General features: G+C 44.5%; 1 protein-coding gene across 2 annotated transcripts in view; it reads left to right on the plus strand.

Annotated features, from left to right (window-relative positions):
* The window catches only part of tspan18 (tetraspanin 18), a 129,205-nt gene that overhangs the window by 79,199 nt on the left and 27,863 nt on the right, over positions 1-22,143 (plus strand). For both annotated transcript variants that reach the window (XM_045696628.1, NM_001140106.1), the window contains 1 exon segment: positions 7,220-7,299. In XM_045696628.1, the coding sequence (XP_045552584.1) occupies positions 7,297-7,299 (3 nt within the window). In that variant the 5' untranslated portion in view covers positions 7,220-7,296.

Here is a 22,143-nt window from a genome sequence, read left to right on the forward strand (position 1 = left end):
CTCACTCAGAGCCTGAATATCAACAGACACTATTCAATTACCTACAGGCTTGATTTGTAAATCTCTCACACAGCGGTCAATGCTTAAATGTCAATGATTGGAGAGTAAAAGGGATTTAGAAGCCCTACTTGAAAGGGTTTATTTTGAGTGGATGTAGATGAAACCTTTTGACCGTGGTAGAAGTCTTTCATTCTCTATTTTCTCTCTTTCACTCGGACCCTCAATGGCCTGGCCTTTCTAGTCTCCCACGAGGCAAGGATCTATACTATACCGCCACCCTTTTGTTGTTGCTGTGTGTGTGTGTGTGTGTGTGTGTGTGTGTGTGTGTGTGTGTGTTTGTGTGCGCAAAGGTTGCCGATCTCCCCCTCACCCCATGTAACATACACTCGATACCGCCGCCTTGCTGAGTCTCTCTCTCTGATCCTATTGGTGCTCCACTTTCCCCCTGTGCAAGGTTACCATGGAGATCTGAAAATAATGCAGACCCTCTCTACTGTTGCCTTCTCTCCACCAGCTACTCTAGCAGATAATAATTAGGTGGGTGCTTACATGTGTCCTATTTCATGTGTGTATTATACATGTGTTTTTTTGCATATCCCACTCCTCCTGAGACATCCTCAGAGAGTGGGGTCACAGCTAGGGATCGGTCATTATTGACAGCAACCTTGGAGAAATGAGGGTCAAGTGCCTTGCTCAAGGGAACATCAGCCAAGTTTTCACCCAGTCAGCCCGGGGATTCAAACCAGCGACCTTTCGGTTACTGGCCCAATCAAATTTCAAATCAATCAAATCAAATTTATTTTTATATAGCCCTTCGTACATCAGCTGATATTCTCAAAGTGCTGTACAGAAACCCAGCCTAAAACCCCAAACAGCAAGCAAAGCATGTGAAAGAAGCACGGTGGCTAGGAAAAACTCCCTAGGAAAAACTCCCTAGAAAGGCCAAAAACCTAGGAAGAAACCTAGAGAGGAACCAGGCTATGAGGGGTGGCCAGTCCTCTTCTGGCTGTGCAGGGTGGATATTATAACAGAACATGGTCAAAATGTTAAAATGTTAAAATGTTCATAAATGACCAGCATGGTCAAATAATAATAATCATAGTAGTTGTCGAGGGTGCAACAAGCACGTCCGGTGAACAGGTCAGGGTTCCATAGCCGCAGGCAGAACAGTTGAAACTGGAGCAGCAGCACGGCCAGGTGGACTGGGGACAGCAAGGAGTCATCATATCAGGTAGTCCTGAGGCATGGTCCTAGGGCTCAGGTCCTCCGAGAGAAAGACAGAAAGAGAGAAAGAGAGAATTAGAGAGAGCATATTTAAATACACACAGGACACCGGATAAGACAAGAGAAATACTCCAGATGTAACAGACTGACCCTAGCCCCCGACACATAAACTACTGCAGCATAAATACTGGAGGCTGAGACAGGAGGGATCAGAAGACACTGTGGCCCCATCCGATGATACCCCCGGACAGGGCCAAACAGGCAGGATATAACCCCACCCACTTTGCCAAAGCACAGCCCCCACACCACTAGAGGGATGTCTCCAACCACCAACTTACCGTCCTAAGACAAGGCCGAGTATAGCCCACAACGATCTCCGCCATGGCACAACCCAAGGGGGGCGCCAACCCAGACAGGAAGACCACGTCAGTGACTCAACCCACTCAAGTGACGCACCCCTCCCATGGACGGCATGGAAGAACACCAGTAGGCCAGTGACTCAGCCTCTGTAAAAGGGTTAGAGGCAGAGAATCCCAGTGGAAAGAGGGGAACCGGCAAGGCAGAGACAGCAAGGGCGGTTCGTTGCTCCAGCCTTTCCGTTCACCTTCACACTCCTGGGCCAGACTATACTTAATCATAGGACCTACTGAAGAGATAAGTCTTCAGTAAAGACTTAAAGGTTGAGACTGAGTCTGCGTCTCTCACATTGGTAGGCAGACCATTCCATAAAAATGGAGCTCTATAGGAGAAAGCCCTACCTCCAGCCGTTTGCTTAGAAATTCTAGGGACAATTAGGAGGCCTGCGTCTTGTGACCGTAGCGTACGTGTAGGTATGTACGGCAGGACCAAATCGGAAAGATAGGTAGGAGCAAGCCCATGTAATGCTTTGTAGGTTAGCAGTAAAACCTTGAAATCAGCCCTTGCCTTAACAGGAAGCCAGTGTAGGGAGGCTAACACTGGAGTAATATGATCAAATTTTTTGGTTCTAGTCAGGATTCTAGCAGCCGTATTTAGCACTAACTGAAGTTTATTTAGTGCTTTATCCGGGTAGCCGGAAAGTAGAGCATTGCAGTAGTCCAGCCTAGAAGTAACAAAAGCATGGATTAATTTTTCTGCGTCATTTTTGGACAGAAAATTTCTGATTTTTGCAATGTTACGTAGATGGAAAAAAGCTGTCCTTGAAACAGTCTTGATATGTTCTTCAAAAGAGAGATCAGGGTCCAGAGTAACGCCGAGGTCCTTCACAGTTTTATTTGAGACGACTGTACAACCATCCAGATTAATTGTCAGATTCAACAGAAGATCTCTTTGTTTCTTGGGACCTAGAACAAGCATCTCTGTTTTGTCCGAGTTTAAAAGTAGAAAGTTTGCAGCCATCCACTTCTTTATGTCTGAAACACAGGCTTCTAGCGAGGGCAATTTTGGGGCTTCACCATGTTTCATTGAAATGTACAGCTGTGTGTCGTCTGCATAGCAGTGAAATTTAACATTATGTTTTCGAATGACATCCCCAAGAGGTAAAATATATAGTGAAAACAATAGTGGTCCTAAAACGGAACCTTGAGGAACACCGAAATTTACAATTGATTTGTCAGAGGACAAACCATTCACAGAGACAAACTGATATCTTTCCGACAGATAAGATCTAAACCAGGCCAGAACTTGTCCATGTAGACCAATTTGGGTTTCCAATCTCTCCAAAAGAATGTGGTGATCGATGGTATCAAAAGCGGCACTAAGATCTAGGAGCACGAGGACAGATGCAGAGCCTCGGTCTGACGTCATTAAAAGGTCATTTACCACCTTCACAAGTGCAGTCTCAGTGCTATGATGGGGTCTAAAACCAGACTGAAGCGTTTCGTATACATTGTTTGTCTTCAGGAAGGCAGTGAGTTGCTGTGCAACAGCTTTTTCTAAAATTTTGGAGAGGAATGGAAGATTCGATATAGGCCGATAGTTTTTTATAATTTCTGGATCAAGATTCGGCTTTTTCAAGAGAGGCTTTATTACTGCCACTTTTAGTGAGCTTGGTACACATCCGGTGGATAGAGAGCCGTTTATTATGTTCAACATAGGAGGGCCAAGCACAGGAAGCAGCTCTTTCAGTAGTTTAGTTGGAATAGGGTCCAGTATGCAGCTTGAGGGTTTGGAGGCCATGATTATTTTCATCATTGCGTCAAGAGATATAGTACTAAAACACTTTAGTATCTCCCTTGATCCTAGGTCCTGGCAGAGTTGTGCAGACTCAGGACAATGGAGCTTTGGAGGAATACCCAGATTTAAAGAGGAGTCTGTAATTTGCTTTCTAATGATCATGATCTTTTCCTCAAAGAAGTTCATAAATGTATTACTGCTGAAGTGAAAGCCATCCTCCATTTGCGAAGGCTGCTTTTTAGTTAGCTTTGCGACAGTATCAAAAAGAAATTTCGGATTGTTCTTATTTTCCTCAATTAAGTTGGAAAAATAGGATGATCGAGCAGCAGTAAGGGCTCTTCGATACTGCACGGTACTGTCTTTCCAAGCTAGTCGGAAGACTTCCAGTTTGGTGTGGCGCCATTTCCGTTCCAATTTTCTGGAAGCTTGCTTCAGAGCTCGTGTATCTTCTGTATACCAGGGAGCTAGTTTCTTATGACAGATGTTTTTAGTTTTTAGGGGTGCAACTGCATCTAGGGTATTGCGCAAGGTTAAATTGAGTTCCTCGGTTAGGTGGTTAACTGATTTTTGTCCTCTGACGTCCTTGGGTAGGCAGAGGCAGTCTGGAAGGGCATCAAGGAATCTTTGGCCCAATGCCCTTAACCGCTAGGCTACCTGCCAACCGCAATAGTACTAAGCACAGGGCATTGGAGAGGCTTTTTTGTTACCAGCTTGGCAGGATAGATAGACGTTGATCCCTTTTGTTTCAGTACACACTTCTAAGTATGACTGCTATTGATATATGGGAGGGGGGGTTAGGTATTGATAGACTTGCCTGATAGAGAGACAGATCTATTGTCTGTCTGTCCAAGAAGCAAATAGAGCCAATGATATTGGATTGTTTGTAAACAAGTAGGCTGTAAAATTGGTTTAAAACACCTCTGTTGCTCTCCTAAAGATGGATTTTGGTTCCACATATTATAAATGTGTGCCTCTATATCCTCTGTACCACTGTGGAGGTTTATTGATTCCCTGGGTGTTTACTGTGAAGAGTCTCACAGTGCAAACCCTGTGATAACAGTGTATAATTTCGGAGCATCTCTCTTCCTCGCTAGTTACCTACTCAGGCTGTGATTGCATTGTGTAGTGTTTAGATGTAATCACAAAATGTGTGTCTGTGTGTGTGTGTGCATATGCTATATGGGGGCTGGTGTGAGTGTGTTCTTGTTTTTGTTCTATGAGTGATTGGTGAGCTGCAAGTGTCAGTTTGGTGTCTTGTTGATTCTGTAGGATACTGCTGGCAATATGGTGTAGAAGGATAGAAGGATGATAATGAGGACGGTGATGGCTTAGGCTCTGGTTCCAGAATACTCTCGGGACATTATGATTCTCCATTCTATCTCAGCGTCTGTAAGAGGTAGAATACATACAGCCTGGAATTGTACATCTAATGGAGGAGAATGTCTCTACAGACAGCTAACGCTTCTATCTATAGATATTTGATGTTACAGTTGTCAAAGCCACTGTCAATCACTTTGAAATCCACTCCAAAGTATTGTCATTCCATCAGAATAGCTCCTCTGACTATTTTTGCATTAAGTTCAAGCAGGCAGGAATAGCTACTAGCAGTAATGTAGTTGGCTCTCCATTGCGCTGCCATATAATTATTTTCAGCTGGGACTAACTTACACACTTGTGGCAAAGAAAGCAAACTGAAAAGAACAGAAGAGCGAAGTAGGAAAAGTTAAAAGCATTTAGGCTCATTAGCCACACTAAGTTGAATATCCATTATGACAGTCAGTTATTGCTAGCAACGTGTATTTAGCAATGTATGCTAGTTTACCTATGTATAATGCATGAGATGCTAATCAAGGTTAGCATCAGATAGAACCAGTATGAGGAGAGAGAGAGAGAGAGAGAGACTGTGTTACACACAAATAAAGGACCAATTAACTGAACCGTATGGTTCAAGGGGATACCTTTCCCCTTATCAGCTCTGGGTTTCAATCCAGCAACCTTTTGGTTACTGACCCAACGCTCCTACCCTCCAGGCTACCTTGGCGGCAGGCATTACAATTTTACTTGACTGGTAACGCGCACGCGCAGACACAGACAGGATTGGAACTATTAGAGGCGGCAGCTGCTGCATTTTTTTTCTCTGTCCCTTTTTATTTCTTCCTCCAGCTGAGTATCAGTGTAATATTCCCATGGGTAAAATGCTGGCGCAGTCTCTGTGATTGGCTCGCCAAATCTCACCGTTTGAAATGTCTTATAGAGGCTTATTTTATACGCTTAACTAAAATAGAAACGCAACATGCAATAATTTCTAACATTTCACTGAGTTATAGTTCATATAAGGAAATCAGTCAATTGAAATAAATTCATTAGGCCCTAATCTATGGATTTCACATGGCTGGGAATGCAGATATGCATCTGTTGGTCACAGATAAAGTGCCTTAGGGAAAAAAAGTAGGGCCGTGGATTGGTAAACCAGTCAGTATCTGGTGTGACCACCATTTGCCTCATGTAGCACGACACGTTTATTTCGCATAGAGTTGATTGTGGCCTGTGGAATGTTGTCCCACCCTCTTCAATGGCTGTGTGAAGTTGCTGGATATTGGCGGGAACTGGAACATGCTGTCATACACCTCGATCCAGAGCATCCCAAACGTGCTCAATGGGTGATATGTCTGGTGAGTACGCAGGCCATGGAATTCTGAAATATGAAGTGATGGCGGTGGATGAATGGCACGACAATGGGCCTCAGGATCTTGTCACAGTATCTCTGTGCATTCAAATTGCCATTGATAAAATGCAATTGTGTTCGTTGTCTGTAGCTTATGTCTGCCCATACCATAACCCCACCGCCACCATGGGGCACTCTTTTAAAAACGTTGACATCAGCAAACCGCTCACCCATATAGCGCCATACACGCTGTCTGCCATCTGCTCGGTACAGTTGGAACCGGGATTAATCCATGAAGCGCACACTTCTCCAGCGTGCCAGTAGCCATCAAAGGTGAGCATTTGCTCACTGAAGTCGGTTACAACACCAAACTACAGTCAGGTTAAGTCCCTGGTGAGGACAACAAGCACGCATATGAGCTTCCCTGAGACAGTTTGACAGTTTTTGAAGAAATTATTCGGTTGAGCAATCTCACAGTTTCATCAGCTGTCCGGGTGGCTGGTCTCAGACGATCCCTCATTTGAAGAAGCCGGATGTCGAGGTCCCGGGCTGGCGTGATTACACGTGGTCAGCGGTTGTGAGACCAGTTGGATGAACTGCCAAATGATCTAAAACGATGTTGGTGGCGGCCTATGGTAGAGAAATGAACATTCAATTATCTGGCAACAGCTCTGGTGGACAGTCCTGCAATCAGCATGCCAATTGCACGCTCCTTTTATTGTCCCCAGCACAAGGTGCACCTGTGTAATGATCATGCTGTTTAATCAGCTTCTTGATATGCCATACCTGTCAGGTGCATGGATTATCTTGGCAAAGTAGAATTGCTCACTAACAGGGATATAAACAAATTTGTGCACAACATTTGAGAGAAATAAGCTTTTTGTGCGTATGGAACATTTGTTATCTTTTATTTTAGCTCATGAAACATGGGACCAACGCTTTACATGTTACGTTTATATTTTTGTTGAGTGTACATGTTCTTAATACCCGGGTCCTACAGGTTTTCAGCACAGAGAAACTGACTCTCATTATTGTGGTTCAGCACATGTTCTTCGTGACTGTTCTATAGACAGTTTCTCTGTAATTTAGTAAAAATAGAGAAACTGTAACCATTAGGGTTCTGCACGTGATCAATGACCCCTGACCTCTGACCTGTGTCCGTCTTTTTGCCCACAGCTAAATGAAAACAGGAGAGGAGGGGAAACAGAGAAGTCATCTGCTTCATCTGAACGAAGACGCAGAAACAGAAACTCATGGTATGTTGCTGTCACTTCCATCCAAATCTCAACTCATGATCTCTCAGCATATAGCTTCAACACTGAGTTTGCCTGACTAATACTTTTCTCTCAAAAACACTTCCATTTCTCAATTGCCCATTTCTCAAAGCCTCCTCTCCCTCTGTGTTTTTCTCACATCAGTTATTTCCCTGTGCATGTCTATCTTAGCACAGAGAATTGTGGAGGTGTTTAGGCTCAAACTGCTATCCTCTTCCTCCAGCCTCAGTTTAATCAAGCACACATAGGTGTGTGTGTGCGTGTGCGCGTGCGTGCGTCAACAGGAGGCATGGAGGTTTGACCAAGGATCTTATACACACCACCAGTTGGCTTGGAGAAGGATGGCTGGGTGTTATAGGCTTGGAGAAGGATGGCTGGGTCTTACAGGCTTGGAGAAGGATTCTGGTGAATGATCTGAGTCTCAAGCTTTCTACAGAGATTACCAACAGTCTGCATTCCATTGCAACATACTGTACATCCGTGCCTTGATATTAACCAAGGGAATGGCAAGGGATAGATGGGTGTTACGCACACCACCAGAGCTCAGAGAAGGATGGCTGGGTCTTACTAAGACACCACCAGTGGGCTTTGACCCCTCAGCCTGTCACAGCGGTGCAGTGGGTTAGGGTTAGACCCTTTATTAACATAGAGATTTATAGCATTAGCATTCAAAGCACGCCTCGGCAGCAGACATGCATAGATCGAGAGGTTAAAGTGGACTTCAGACAAAGCCACAACATAGCCTGCAGACAGACATGGAAACCTTTCACCATACAGCTTTACCTTTAAAGCTAGAAAACAAGCACGTGTGTGTGTGTGTGTGTGTGTGCGCGCGCGCATGTGTGTGTGTGTGCTTGCACGTGTGTGTGTGTGTGTTTTTGCCTGATAACTTTTATGGATGAAATAATGTATTTCCATTTCCAGATGGTAGCCTAGAGCAGTGGTTCCCAACTCTCAGGTGTGCCATAACTTTTGAACACTGACTTATAAACGTGATCTGTGGAATGCACTATGCACATGGAATTTTACTTGTTTTATTTAATAAGTGGTGTATTTACATGTGTGTAGCAGATGGCCATCTTCCTTTTTCTTTTGAGACACAAACACACGCCCACACACAGACCCCCCCCCCACACGCACACACTTTCTCCAGGCTTTGGTTTTGACTCCCTCAAAGGTACAACCTGTAACACAACTAGGCCCTGCTGTTGTTGTTTTTACCTTTTCTCTTTCCATGCACTCAGTCTGATCCCTCTGTATTGTAGCCTGTCATGAATATTAATGTGTCACTTCAAAAAAAAGCTTCACGGTGAGAGGCTTAGCTAACAAACCAGCAAAGTAAACAGTAACATGTTTCAGGCATGGTTTGGCCTGTGGTTCTGGTCCTCTAACTAACATATGGCCTGGTAATAGGGAGCAGAGCCGCGTGAGTGATCACTCATTAGACAAATGGCCATCCAAGCTGTTCCTAACTCTAAAGTTCTTCCGCAGCTCTGATGTGCTGTGCTGTGCTTTGTTGGTGTAGGGTGAATTTACCCCTAGACGCTGATCTTGGGTCAGTTTATCATTTTCCTCACTAATGGTTAAGGTTAGGATTGGGGCAAGGGAAGCTGATCCTAGATCTGTACCTAGGGGAAACTTCACCCTGGAGTTCTTTGTTTGCAGTAACAGGAACTACCCCCTGGGCACAGACGTCAATTTAACGTCTATTCCACGTTGGTTCAACATAATTTAATTAAATGGCGTGGAAACAACGTTGATTCAAACATGTGTGTGCCCAGTGGGTAGTATTAACTGGAGATGCCAAACAAAATACACTCTCACCCCCTCCCCACAGCACACAACACCTCAGCCCATGCTCAGTCTTTTATGCAGAGCTCGTAGTCTTGGAAAGCTTTCTAAATGTTGTCGAAAATCCCAGGGGGATATTATGATAAAAAACGGTCATAGAGTCCCATGTTACATTTTCACCCCTTTTTTATGTTCACTCTGTATTTGTTTTTTATGGATTATAAAACAGACAAAAAGGGGCAGTTTCGCAAACAGATTAAGCGTAGTCTTGGACTAAAAAGTATGCACTGTGCATCAACAACACTGTAGATTCTTACCCCTAAAAACTTGTTTACATGTTTGCCCACTCTGGGCTGACTACTCAGCCAGGAGTCTTATGCTATTTAGAACAAGATCTGTCTCAGTTCCTCTATTGCACTCTACGTATAACCCTGCCAGAAGTGTGCATGCCTGCGTGTGTATACTAGCGTTTACTGCTCTTGGACAGAGGGGGTTGTCTGTCCCTATAAGGACCTGTTTCTGCCACTGTTTACTTCCATCTTCGTTGTTTCCACATAATTTCAACAACAAAATCTATCTGATGACATTGAATTAACGTGGAAAAACTGATTGGATTTCCAAAAAGTTATCAACGTAAGGGAATTTAGTCTTTTTTTCACCTAACTTTTTACCTAAATCTCAACCAAATATAATTCAAAACTAGACGTTGAAATGATGTCTGTGCCCAGTGGGTTTTGTAAGGGTCGACGCTGGAGATGAGAAGCAAGTACAGGGAGTGAACATTTAATTAGCACGGACATGGAACAGGACAGGACAGCGTCTCGACTTAAACACATAACGACATTAATGCAGACACAGGGAACAACCAGGGGAGCAGGCAAATAGATTGGCCAATCAACAAAGGGAAGGAGTCCAGGTGAGTCCAACGAGTGCTGCTGCGCGTAATGATAGTGACAGGTGTGCGTGATGAAGGGCAGCCTGGCGCCCTCGAGCGCCAGAGAGGGAGAGCGGGAGCAGGCGTGACAGGTTTACTAGACTAGCTTGGTTGCTATTACAGTAGTATCTAGATTTTGGAAGTAGCAGAAGACTGTTTTGTGATAGTAGATGCTGTGGGTCATTCTGAGAAAGTTCCAATGTAATGATGTGTGTTCTTCGATTTGGACAATATTCAAAGGAGTTTGTAATGCAATGAACGATGTGTGTGCTTTGATAATCATTGATTCTATCTCAACACATGCCTAGGCAGATAATCCATTCCATACGTCCATTCCGGTTCAAAAGGTCTGAACCCAACAGGATTTTATATATATATATATTTTTTTAAATCTTTATTTTAACAGGGAAAACAGACTGAGACCTGGATCTCTTTTACGGCTGTGCCCTGTGTAAACATGTTGACATGTACAGTTTTAGGCATACAGACAAGAACATTTCAAACATACAAAACAAAGACACAATTCAACAGAAACAATCACAGACAACATCATATTGATCCTCCATAACATTTTTGAAATGGGCAAGGGACACCAGAGTGTCTAACTTAAGTTGGATCTGCAGTTTGTTCCATAAATAAGGCGCAAAGGAACTAAAGGCAGTCCTACCCAACTCTGTGGAGACCGCAGGAGTCTCTAATGTAATCCACATCTGTGATCTGGTTTTAAAATTTGTATATCTAGTGGAAATTAATGATGATATATATGGAGGTAGTTTTAAAAGAAGCGCTTTATAAATAAACAAGAGAGCATGTTGCTCTCGCCTCACAGATAGAGAGGCCCAACCCACATGTTGATATAGGATACAGTGATGAGTTTTGTAACTATCACCCGTGATAAACCTGTGTGCACAATGGTAAATAGCATCCAGTGGTTTTAATGTGTTTGCCGACGCATGCATATAGATAATATCACCATAATCTAAAACTGACATAAAAGTAGCCTGCACAATTTGGTTTCTATTTACAAAGGACAGACAAGCCATGTTTCTCTAAAGGAACCCTATCTTAAATTTGAGCTTTTTTTCCCAATTCAGTAACATGTTTTTTTAAAAGAAAGCCTATCATCTAACCATACCCCTAAATATTTATATGCAGAGACCTGTTTGATTTGAGTACCATCCAAGCTAGTGATTACAAAAGTGTTTCTAACTGAGAGTTTAGACCTAGAAAAAAACATGACATTTGTTTTCTTAGCGTTTAAAACAAGTTTAAGCTGTAAAAGAGACCCCTGTAGTATCCTAAAATCAGACTCCAACTGCATTAAAGCTTGGTCCGCTGTTGGAGCAATAGAGTACATCACTGTGTCATCTGCATATAAATGGAATTTACAATATCTGACATCATCACCAATGTTGTTTATATAAAGTGAGAACAATAGTGGGCCAATTATTGAACCCTGAGGGACCCCTTTAAGTAACTGTAAGGAGTCAGACTTGACCCCGTCGACCATGACGGCCTGAGTTCTATCTTTAAGATAGTCATAAAACCATCGGCAGGCATCAGTGCCCACTCCTATAGATGACAGCTTACTCAAAAGGATAGCATGGTCTACAGTGTCAAAAGCTTTTGACAAATCTACAAACAACGCAGCACAGTGCTTTCTATCATCTAAGGCATTTGCAATATCATTTACAACAAGCATAGTGGCCGATGTGGTACTGTGTTTAGATCTAAAACCAGATTGATTGGTGCTAAGAATACTGTTAGCAGAAAGAAAAGACTGTAACTGTTTGTTGACTATAGATTCTAGGATCTTTGCCAGACAAGGGAGCCTAGAGATGGGTCGATAGTTATCCAAATCACTACCGTCACCTCCCTTATGTAATGGCAGAACAAAAGCTGCTTTCCACACTTTAGGGATAATTCCTGTGCTTAATGTTAGATTAAAAATGTGTGTCACTGAACCAGCAATGATAGATGCAGCACACTTAAGTAAGAACGGGTCTAAATTGTCAGCGCCTAAGGATTTCTTAGTATCAATGGCACACAGGGCAGCTAGAACCTCTGCTTCGGTTATTTTCTGGAAACTAAAAACAGGGTTACCATTTTTCAGAGTAACGGTTGAAAAGCAAGACGAAAAATCAACTAACTGGCCAGTGCCACAATGGCCACTTTTCCTTTCAAATAAAAAACCAGCAGAGATGAAATGCTTATTAAAAGCATCACAAATATCATTTTTTTCACTTAGGATACAGGAATCTGAGGTAATTTGCTTAGGAAGAGAAACAGCAGAATTCCCCCGTTTCAGTGAATTAACGGTTTTCCAGAATTTTGCAGGATCTCCTGCAGAATCTGTCATAGCATTAAGGAAGTAATTTGATTTTGCCTTTTTGACAGCTGCAGTACATTTATTTCTCAATTGCCTAAAAAACAGCCAATCAGCTGGAGTACCTGTTTTCCTCGCCAAGGCCCAGGCCCGATTATTTTGCAGGAAAAGACCTGACAATTCAGGAGAGAACCAAGAACTGGTTCGGTGTCTTACTCTGTGATTCTTACGCGGGGCATGTTTATCAGACATAGAGGTAACAATAGAAGAGAAAAAAGCAAGGGCTAAAACCGGGTCCAGAAAGCAGCAAGTGGATAAAAACTCAGAGTGATATAAGTCAAGGGTAAAAGCTTGCTGTGAGAAATGTTTATAATTTCTCTCAGAGATTATACAGGGATCAGAGTGTTTCAGCCTGGTATCTCTAATACAAGCAATAGGGCAGTGATCACTGATATCATTTGCAAAAACCCCACTGGCTGTGTATTTATGGGGGGTATTTGTTAGAATAATGTCTAGTAGAGTAGATTTTACTGGGTTCTTAAAGTTGGGACGGGTTGGTTTAGTTATCAGCTGAGTTAGATTTAGCTCAGTACAAATGTCTTTTAATTTATCGGATACTGGTGAAAGCCAATCCAGGTTAAAATCTCCCAAAATCAGTAATTCAGAGTTTGCATAATTAGACAGTATATCAGATAATTTGCATAGAGTACAAGGAGGAGCTGAGGGGGGCGATATACCCCTCCTAGAGTTAAACGAGCATTATTACCAAGTACCAAATTTAAAACTAGACATTCATATTGCTTTGGGACAGAGGTTGATATGGACACAGAAACATTTAAGCAGCATTTTACATAAATCGCGATACCACCACCTCTACCAACTCTATCAGCTCTATAAATATTGTACCCAATCAACTGAACATCTTAATCAGGCACAGAATCACACAGCCACGATTCAGATACAACCAATACGTCAACATTTGATTGTGAGACCAAAATTTCAATAAAGTCCAACTTTTGTATCAGGCTTCTAGCATTCAAATGAATTATTCCAATGCCATTGCTACAGGAATTCATATCAGATGGAGTATCCAAGGTAGCACCTGAAGCTGCACTGGATGAGCAATAAACCATTTTCGAGCTATTGACAGAGCTCAATTTTATGGGGACAAGATTACTACTAACAATACCTCTCTGCATGTGAGTAGTATTCGCAATACGGTGATTGGACAATAATCTAGGAATTGCAGAAAGGTTGTTAACTGTAGTTTGTTCCATATTTGCAATTGAGGGACTAATTAATGAAACTGGGAGAGGAGCATTGAACGTAGTCTGATAGGGGAGCGTACAATCCCAAAAGCCAACCCCCGAAAATACACAACGTCAGGTATCAAAGGCTCTACATGAGGCAAGAGTAAGAGACATGTTGGTGGAGAGGATGCTGGAGCCATACCTGTTAAGATGTAAATTGTCCTGAAGAAATAGACCTGGTCGGTCTGTAAAAGCTGCAAAGTTATCCACAAATGGAATTCCCATCGTGCAGCAGTATCCCTTAAGCCAGGTGTGTAATTGGCGTATACGACTAAAAACCATATCCGTGTAGCGTGGGGATGGAAATGGACCGGAAACAACGCACTGCTTCCCAGATTCCAGCAGCGTATTTATCAATGTTTTAAGATCGTCTCTCAATTTCTCTGACTGCTGGAGTTTAATGTCATTAGACCCAACATGGACAATGACAATTGAAGCGGCGGAGTGCTTCCTAATAAGTAGCGGTAGCATGGAATTTAGGTCAGGGATCCTAGCGCCAGGGTAGCAGAAGGTCTCAGCTTTCCGGATGGAAACGTTTCGGACCATGGATGAACCCACCACGAGAACGGAAGGACTACAGATGGGTTTACTGGGTAAATGACAGGGCCTCTCCCGGGTGATCTGCCTCCTAGCAGGTTGAGGGGGGCTAGCAGCTGAGTCTGACGACCTAGCGGCGGGCAAGGAGCGCAGATGAGTATGCTTGGGCACTTCCACCTGAGAGTGAGACGGCAGCAGTAGAGATGTAGCGGAGGGACCCTGTACAGTATGATTGGAATGCACTTCCAGGTCTTCCAGGACCTCGAATCTTCTCCCCAATTGTAGCATCTCCGAAACATTTGATGGATTCCGTTTCCTGGAGTGCTTTACTCCCCGGACAGCAATCCAGGCATCCTGAGGCGGAGCAGAAGGGGTGGAACAGACCAGGCCCTTCGGTTTAGCTCCTAGCCTGGGCCATGGCTCGTTTAAGGGAACCGAATGGAGTTTCTCCTTTACAGGCTCCCCAAAAGTTGAGGTGCCGAGCCAGGGGCAGGTGATGTCGTCGATTTTGGAGGTGGTTTGTGCAACCATGGAGTCCAGGAGTTCTTCGTCCTCCTTGATCTGGCGCAAGACAGATACTCTCCCCTCCAGCTCTGCGACTCTCTGGCTCAGATACTGGCAGGTGGTACATCCAGGGGTGAGCGAAGCCATGAGAGACAGGTGGTTTTGGGCCCGGAGGCTAGCAGTTAGCAGTTTGTTTTTAGCCTAAAGCCAGCTTTAAAATAAATCCTCAAATAACATTATAAAAATGGAAGTGTAGTAAAATAAAAAGGCTAGAGCTGCCGCTTTCAATTGTTCTCTGCTTCCAATTCTTAGAATAGCCTAATTGACTTTCCAAGTGGCACAGCGGTCTAACGATGTGTGCTAAGGTGTGGAGAGTGTTGCATTCAGTCTAATAATATACCCCATTGTCATCAACTCATTATCATTTCACACATGATTTACATTGACTTAGAGCTCATTCTCATGGAAAGCCCCAGTGTGTGCATGTATGTATGCATGTGTGTGTCTACAGCTCCCTTGGGAACACCCTAGTTGCGCCCTAACAGGCCTCTGTGTTGAAGTGTTTGTGATCCCTGTGGGAATTAAACCCACAACCTAGTAGTGTGTTGCTAGAGACATCCTGTTACCAATTGAGCCACACAGCAGACCACAAATGTTTGTGTTCATTGTTCACTACTACCGCATACACAGAGAGAGAGAAAGAGAGAGAGGACAAAGGAGGAGAGGGGGTGATTCAGTGGATCAATGCCCATTGACCGTCTGCCATCCCTGGGCTATAAATCGATCCATCCTCCCTGAGCATGTTACTATCTCCACTCTGTCTGATACAGGTGTTGACACTATTAAGTGAGAACTGGAGCAAAGCCTATGCATCTGCTGAATGAATGTGGAGGAGGAGATGGAAGAGGGTGGGATGAGGTGGAGGAGGTAAAAGACGGAGGGGGGTTGACGGAGGAGGGGAGGGAAAAGACTGAGGACTAGGAGGGTGAGGGAGGAGTAGGAGGGAGAAGACGAAAGAAGACAAGGATCACCACCACACCGAGCATGCATATCAGCCAGGATCTTTCCCCTTACTCCTGAGGTTGTATTGAATTGAATTGAAAAATGCTAGATGGCAGAGACCTTGGCCTGCATTCTTGTTGATAGAATATATCCAGACCATATGCTATCAGACTCATCTCTCTCTCTCCAATTCAATTCAAGGGCTTTATTGGCATGGGAAACATATGTTAACATTGCCAAAGCAAGTGAAGTAGATAATAAACAAAAGTGAAATAAACATAACAATTAACAGTAAACATTACACTCACAGAAGTTCCAAAAGCTGGTTCTCTCTCTCGACTGGGAGGACTCTGTGTCCAGACTGGAAAGACTGTTAGTAAATCAGACTATTGTTCACGACTGTGTCAGCTGCTTGGTCAGAGGACAACCTTTATCCTTGGGCCTCAGACTTACTCATTGGGACTGTACCAGCATGAAAGGTGCTCCCTAGAGGCAATAAATGGGATTACTGTTCACTGTACACTGGCATGCTGCAGTTTCTGAAATTGTAATACACATAATACCTTTTCCCAATAGCGTTTTTGTCTCCAAATGCCTTTACTGATTTTTTTCCTAGTCTTAACAAACATTTTTTGTACAATGAATAGAAGTGATTAATGGGTCTACTGAGCGAGGATAACTGAGACCAATCTTACCCACTTGTCTTGGTGTACAGTACAGCGCCTGCAGAGGCCATCTGTAAGATCTCATTTTACATCTATAAGAGCTATATTGTATAGCCTTCTCTGAACCAATTAAAGTACCTTGCCTGATGGCACAGGACTAGCAGCATTGTATGTTTCCACCTGGGCTTTTAACCAGCATTTGGGCTCTGGCCAGCCAGCCACAGCCAGTTTCCCTAACAACCAGACCCAAAGGAGTTACAGTTTGACCGTGAGAACACTGTATTCTCTCTGTGAGTCCCATGCTGTGAAGCTTGAAGCTTCACACTTTCTTCATGTGAGATCTGCTTGTAGAACTTCTCATTCCCTGAGTGTTCAGTCAAAGTTGTCTGTCTGTCAATCTTCCTTTCACAAAGATTTTTTCTACAACAAGCAGGACGCACAAGACATTCTCCAAACACCCCACAGGGCCGACATCCCCGTTATTTGCAAGAGGAAGAGGCGCAGGTACAGGGGACACAGAGCCGGATGTCTCGTGAGGACCCGCAGAAGACGAGTGGGAAAGCTGCCGTTACCGTAAATGTTACTCGCCAACGTGCAATCATTGGACAATAAATTAGACGAGGTACGATCACGAATATCCTACCAACGGGACATCAAAAACTGTAATATCCTATGTTTCACGGAATCGTGGCTGAATGATGACATGGATATTCAGCAAGCGGGATATACGCTGCACCGGCAAGATAGAACAGCACACTCCGGTAAGACGGGGGGGGTCTGGGGGGGTCTGTGCGTATTTGTAAACCACAGCTGGTGCACAAAATCTAGGGAAGTCTCTAGAAGTAGAGTATATTGTGATAAACTGCAGACCACACTACTTGCTTAGAGAGTTTTCAGCTAGACTTTTTGTGGCTGTTTACTTACCACCACAGACAGATGCTGGCACTAAGACTGCACCCAGTCAGCAGTATAAGGAAATAAGCAAACAGGAAACCACTCACCCAGAGGCAGTGCTCCTACTGGCCGGAGACTTTAATGCAGGGAAACTTAAATCAGTTGTACCTCATTTCTATCACCATGTTAAATGTGCAACCAGAGGGAAAAAAATTCTAGATCACCTGTACTCCACACACAGAGACACGTACAAAGCTCTCCCTCGCCCTCCAGTTGGTTAATCCGACCAAAACTCTATCCTCCTGATTCCTGCTTACAAGCAAAAATGAAAGCAGGAAGCACCAGTGACTCGGTCTATAAAAAAGTGGTCAGATGAAGCAGATGCTAAACTACAGGACTGTTTTGCTATCACAGACTGGAACATGTTCCTGGATTCTTCCGATGGCATTGAGGAGTACACCACATCAGTCACTGGCTTTATCAATAAGTGCATTGAAGACGTTGTCCCCACAGTGACTGTACGTACATACCCCAACCAGAAGCTATGGATTACAGGCAACATTCGCACTGAGCTAAAGGGTAGAGCTTCCATCTTCAAGGTGCGGGACTCTAACCCGGAAGCTTACACGAAATCCTGCTATGCCCTTCGACGAACCATCAACAGGCAAAGCGTCAATACAGGGCTAAGATTGAATCATACTACACCAGCTCCGACACTCGTCTTATGTGGCAGGGCTTGCAAACTATTACAGACTACAAAGGCAAGCACAGCCACGAGCTGCCAATTGACACGAGCCTACCAGACGAGCTAAATCACTTCTATGCTCGCTTCGAGGCAAGCAACACTGAGGCATGCATGAGAGCATCAGCTGTTCCGGACGACTGTGTGATCACGCTCTCCATAGCCGACATGAGTAAGACCTTTAGACAGGTCAACATACACAAGGATACGGTGCCAGACGGATTACCAGAATGTGTGCTTCCGGCATGTGCTGACCAACTGGCAGGTGCCTTCACTGACATTTTCAACATGTTCCTCATTGAGTCTGTAATACCAACGTGTTTCAAGCAGACAACCATAGTCCCTGTGCCCAAGAACACAAAGGCAACCTGCCTAAATGACTACAGACCCGTAGCACTCATGTCCGTAGCCATGAAGTGCTTTGAAAGGCTGGTAATGGCTCACATCAACACCATTATCCCAGAAACCCTAGACCCAGTCCAATTTGCATACCGCCCAAACAGATCCACAGATGATGCAATCTCTATTGCACTCCACACTGCCCTTTCCCATCTGGACAAAAGGAACACTTATGTGAGAATGCTATTCATTGACTACAGCTCAGCGTTCAACACCATAGTACCTTCAAAGCTCATCACTAAGCTAAGGATTCTGGGACTAAACACCTCCCTCTGCAACTGGATCCTGGACTTCCTGACGGGCCGCCCCCAGGTGGTGAGGGTAGGTAGCAGCACATCTGCCACGCTGATCCTCAACACTGGAGACCCCAGGGGTGTGTGCTCAGTTCCCTCCTGTACTACCCTGTTCACCCACGACTGCATGGCCAGGCACGACTCCAACACCATCGTTAAGTTTGCAGACGACACAACAGTGGTAGGCCTGATCACCGACAACAACGAGACAGCCTATAGGGAGGAGGTCAGAGATCTGTCCGGGTGGTGCCAGAATAACAACCTGTCCCTCAACGTAACTAAGACAAGGAAATGATTGTGGACTACAGGAAAAGGAGGACCGAACACGCCCCCATTCTCATGAACGGGGTTGTAGTTGAGCAGGTTGAGAGCTTCAAGTTCCTTGGTGTCCACATCAGCAACAAACTAGAATGGTCCAAACACACCAAGACAGTCGTGAAGAGGGCATGACAAAGCCTATTCCCCATCAGGAAACTAAAAAGATTTGGCATGGGTCCTGAGATCCTCAAAAGGTTTTTCAGCTGCAACATCGAGAGCATCCTGACTGGTCGCATCACTGACTGGTACGGCAATTGCTCGGCCTCCAACCACAAGGCACTACAGAGGGTAGTGCGTACGGCCCAGTACATCACTGGGGCTAAGCTGCCTGCCATCCAGGACCTCTACACCAGGCGTTGTTAGAGGAAGGCCCTAAAAATTGTCAAAGACCCCAGTCACCCCAGTCATAGACTGTTCTCTCTACTACCACATGGCAAGCGGTACCAGAGTGCCAAGTCTAGGACAAAAAGGCTTCTCAACAGTTTTTACCCCAAGCCATAAGACTCCTGAACAGGTAATCAAATGGCTACCCGGACTATTTGCATTGTGTGACCCCCCCCCCCCCCCTTTTACGCTGCTGCTGCTCTCTGTTTATCATATATGCATAGTCACTTTATCTATACATAAACGTACATACTACCTAAATTGACCCGACTAACCATTGCTCCGGCACATTGACTAACCGGGCTATCTGCATTGTGTCCCGCCACCCACCACCCGCCAACCCCTCTTTTACGCTACTGCTACTCTCTGTTCATCATATATGCATAGTCACTTTAACCATATCTACATGTACATACTACCTCAATCATCCTGACTAACCAGTGTCTGTATGTAGCCTCGCTACTGTATATAGCTGTCTTTTGACTGTTGTTATTATTTCTTTACTTACGTATTGTTCACCTAATACCTTTTTTTTGCACTATTGGTTAGAGCCTGTAAGTAAGCATTTCACTGTAAGGTCTACACCTGTTGTATTCGGCGCACGTGAGAAATAAACCTTGATTTGATTTGATGCCCTGTATAGTAGTGTGTATAGGTTTGTGCAGTAGTTACATAGTACACTCCTTCTCTCTCTGTCAGTGAGCTGTATGCCCTCTATAGGAGTGTGTATATCAAGTAGCTAGTTAGCAGTTTAGCATGCACCACCACTTTACCACAGTTTGACAGTAGCACAGCAGCATTCTTTCTTAATTGGACAGTCATTAAGGGACATTCTGCTCCTCAAGGGAGAACTATTTATTTCAAACGCTCTCTTTCTCAGTGTCTGTTTCTATTTGTTTCTGTTTCTTTCTCTATTTTTCTCCCTCCATTTCTTTCATATGTTTGTTCTTTCTCTCTCTCTTCATTCTGGGCTGTTTACTTATTAAGACACATTTAAAGGAGTCAGTGCTAGAATATGAAAATGAGTATTTCATTGAGATGAAGGGTGATGTTACAGGTGTGTGTCTGTGTGTGTGGTCCTCCCTCTGCGTCCGTATCAGGAGGTATTAGCATTATCATCCGTGTGTGTATGTGCGAAGAGTGTGTGTGTGTGTGTGGTGTGTGCACCTTCTGTATCCAGACTGATGCAAACAATGTACCACACACACACACACACACACACACACACACACACACACACACACACACACACACACCTGCTCCCCCTGCACGGTGGAGAGGGGACAATCAGCCTGGTCCCTAGGGGTCAATTATGGGTGATCATTTAAGAAGTCAATGGCATTTTAGAGGGGTCAAGTTCCATCCTCATGATCCCAGCAGTGTCTGATGGGTTAATGATGACTTGCTATGCAGCCTCATGGCTCATGGTCTAGGCTGGGGTTTGAGGAGGGAGGGAGGGTAAGGAGGGTGAGCAGCAGGGTGGGGGAAGGTGAGGGAGGGAGGGAGGAGGAGGGAGGGAGGAGGGAGGGAGGGAGGGAGGGAGGGAGGGAGGGAGGGAGGAGGGAGGGAGGGAGGAGGGAGGGAGGGAGGGAGGGGATTTGGTATGCAGGCTCATGGTCGGGGTTGAGGGAGGGTGAAGGTGGCTGGGGGAGTTTGGCTCAGATCAGACACAGTTACCTCCCAAATGGCACCCTATTCCCTATATAGTGCACTACCTTTGACTGGGCCCTGGTCAAAAGTAGTGCACCAAATAGGGAATAGGGTGCCATTTGGCTCAGAGCAGACACAGTGTCCTTGTCCTGCTGGTACATCTGTCCTGAATGGGGGGTAGGGGAGAGATGATGTGTGAGATGAGGGAGGGAGGGGGAGAGACGGAGGAGATGGGGATAATAGTCACTTCATTACTGTCCTTGGTCAGGAGAGAGGGATGATGGGAGGAGAGATGGGAGGATGGGGGAGATGGTGGAGAGGAGAGATGGGGAGGGAGGGCAATAGAGTCACTTCATTAATTGAGCTGAAAGTGTCACTCTCAAGGAGAAACCACCATGCAGCCAAGTGTGTTCAGTTTTGAAAGAGAACCCAACCATTACCATTAACTCCCCCATCCTCCTTTTTTGTAACCTTTGCAGGTTATTTTCATTGAGATAAAATATATTTTGTAAGAGAGGCCAGTTTATGTGTTAGTGTCTCTTACCTTTTTCATAAATAGGGGGAGAGGGTTGAGAGACTATCACTGGCTTGGTCTGTGTAGTGCAGAGATTATTGCCTGTAGAGCAGATCGATCATATGGAGAATGTGGAGCAGATGGTGTGAAGCCATGTGCCGAGCCATGGCTTCCCAAATGGTGCACTATTCCCTATATAGTACACTACTTTTAAACAGGGATGACATGAGAGACATCCCCAATATTACAAGGAGAAATATAATGTAAGTCATGGTATATAATGTAAGTCATGGTATGGGGCGGCAGGTAGCCTAGTGGTTAAAGCGTTGGGCTGGTAACCGAAAGGTTGCTAGGTCGAATCCCTGAGCTGACAAGGTAAAAATCTGTAGTTCTCACCCTGAACAAGGCAGTTAACCCACTGTCTTATTTGTTCTTAACTGACTTGCCTAGTTAAATAAAGGTTATAAAAAATTGAATGGCATTACAATGGATAGCTTCTGTTTTACAGGCTCCTCACCAATTCTGCTAGGTTGTGTTTTTTTGTGCTGATCATAACTTTTTTT

The sequence above is a fragment of the Salmo salar genome, chromosome ssa16 (genome assembly GCF_905237065.1).
Source record: "Salmo salar chromosome ssa16, Ssal_v3.1, whole genome shotgun sequence".
In the NCBI taxonomy this organism is placed as follows: Eukaryota; Metazoa; Chordata; class Actinopteri; order Salmoniformes; family Salmonidae; genus Salmo; species Salmo salar.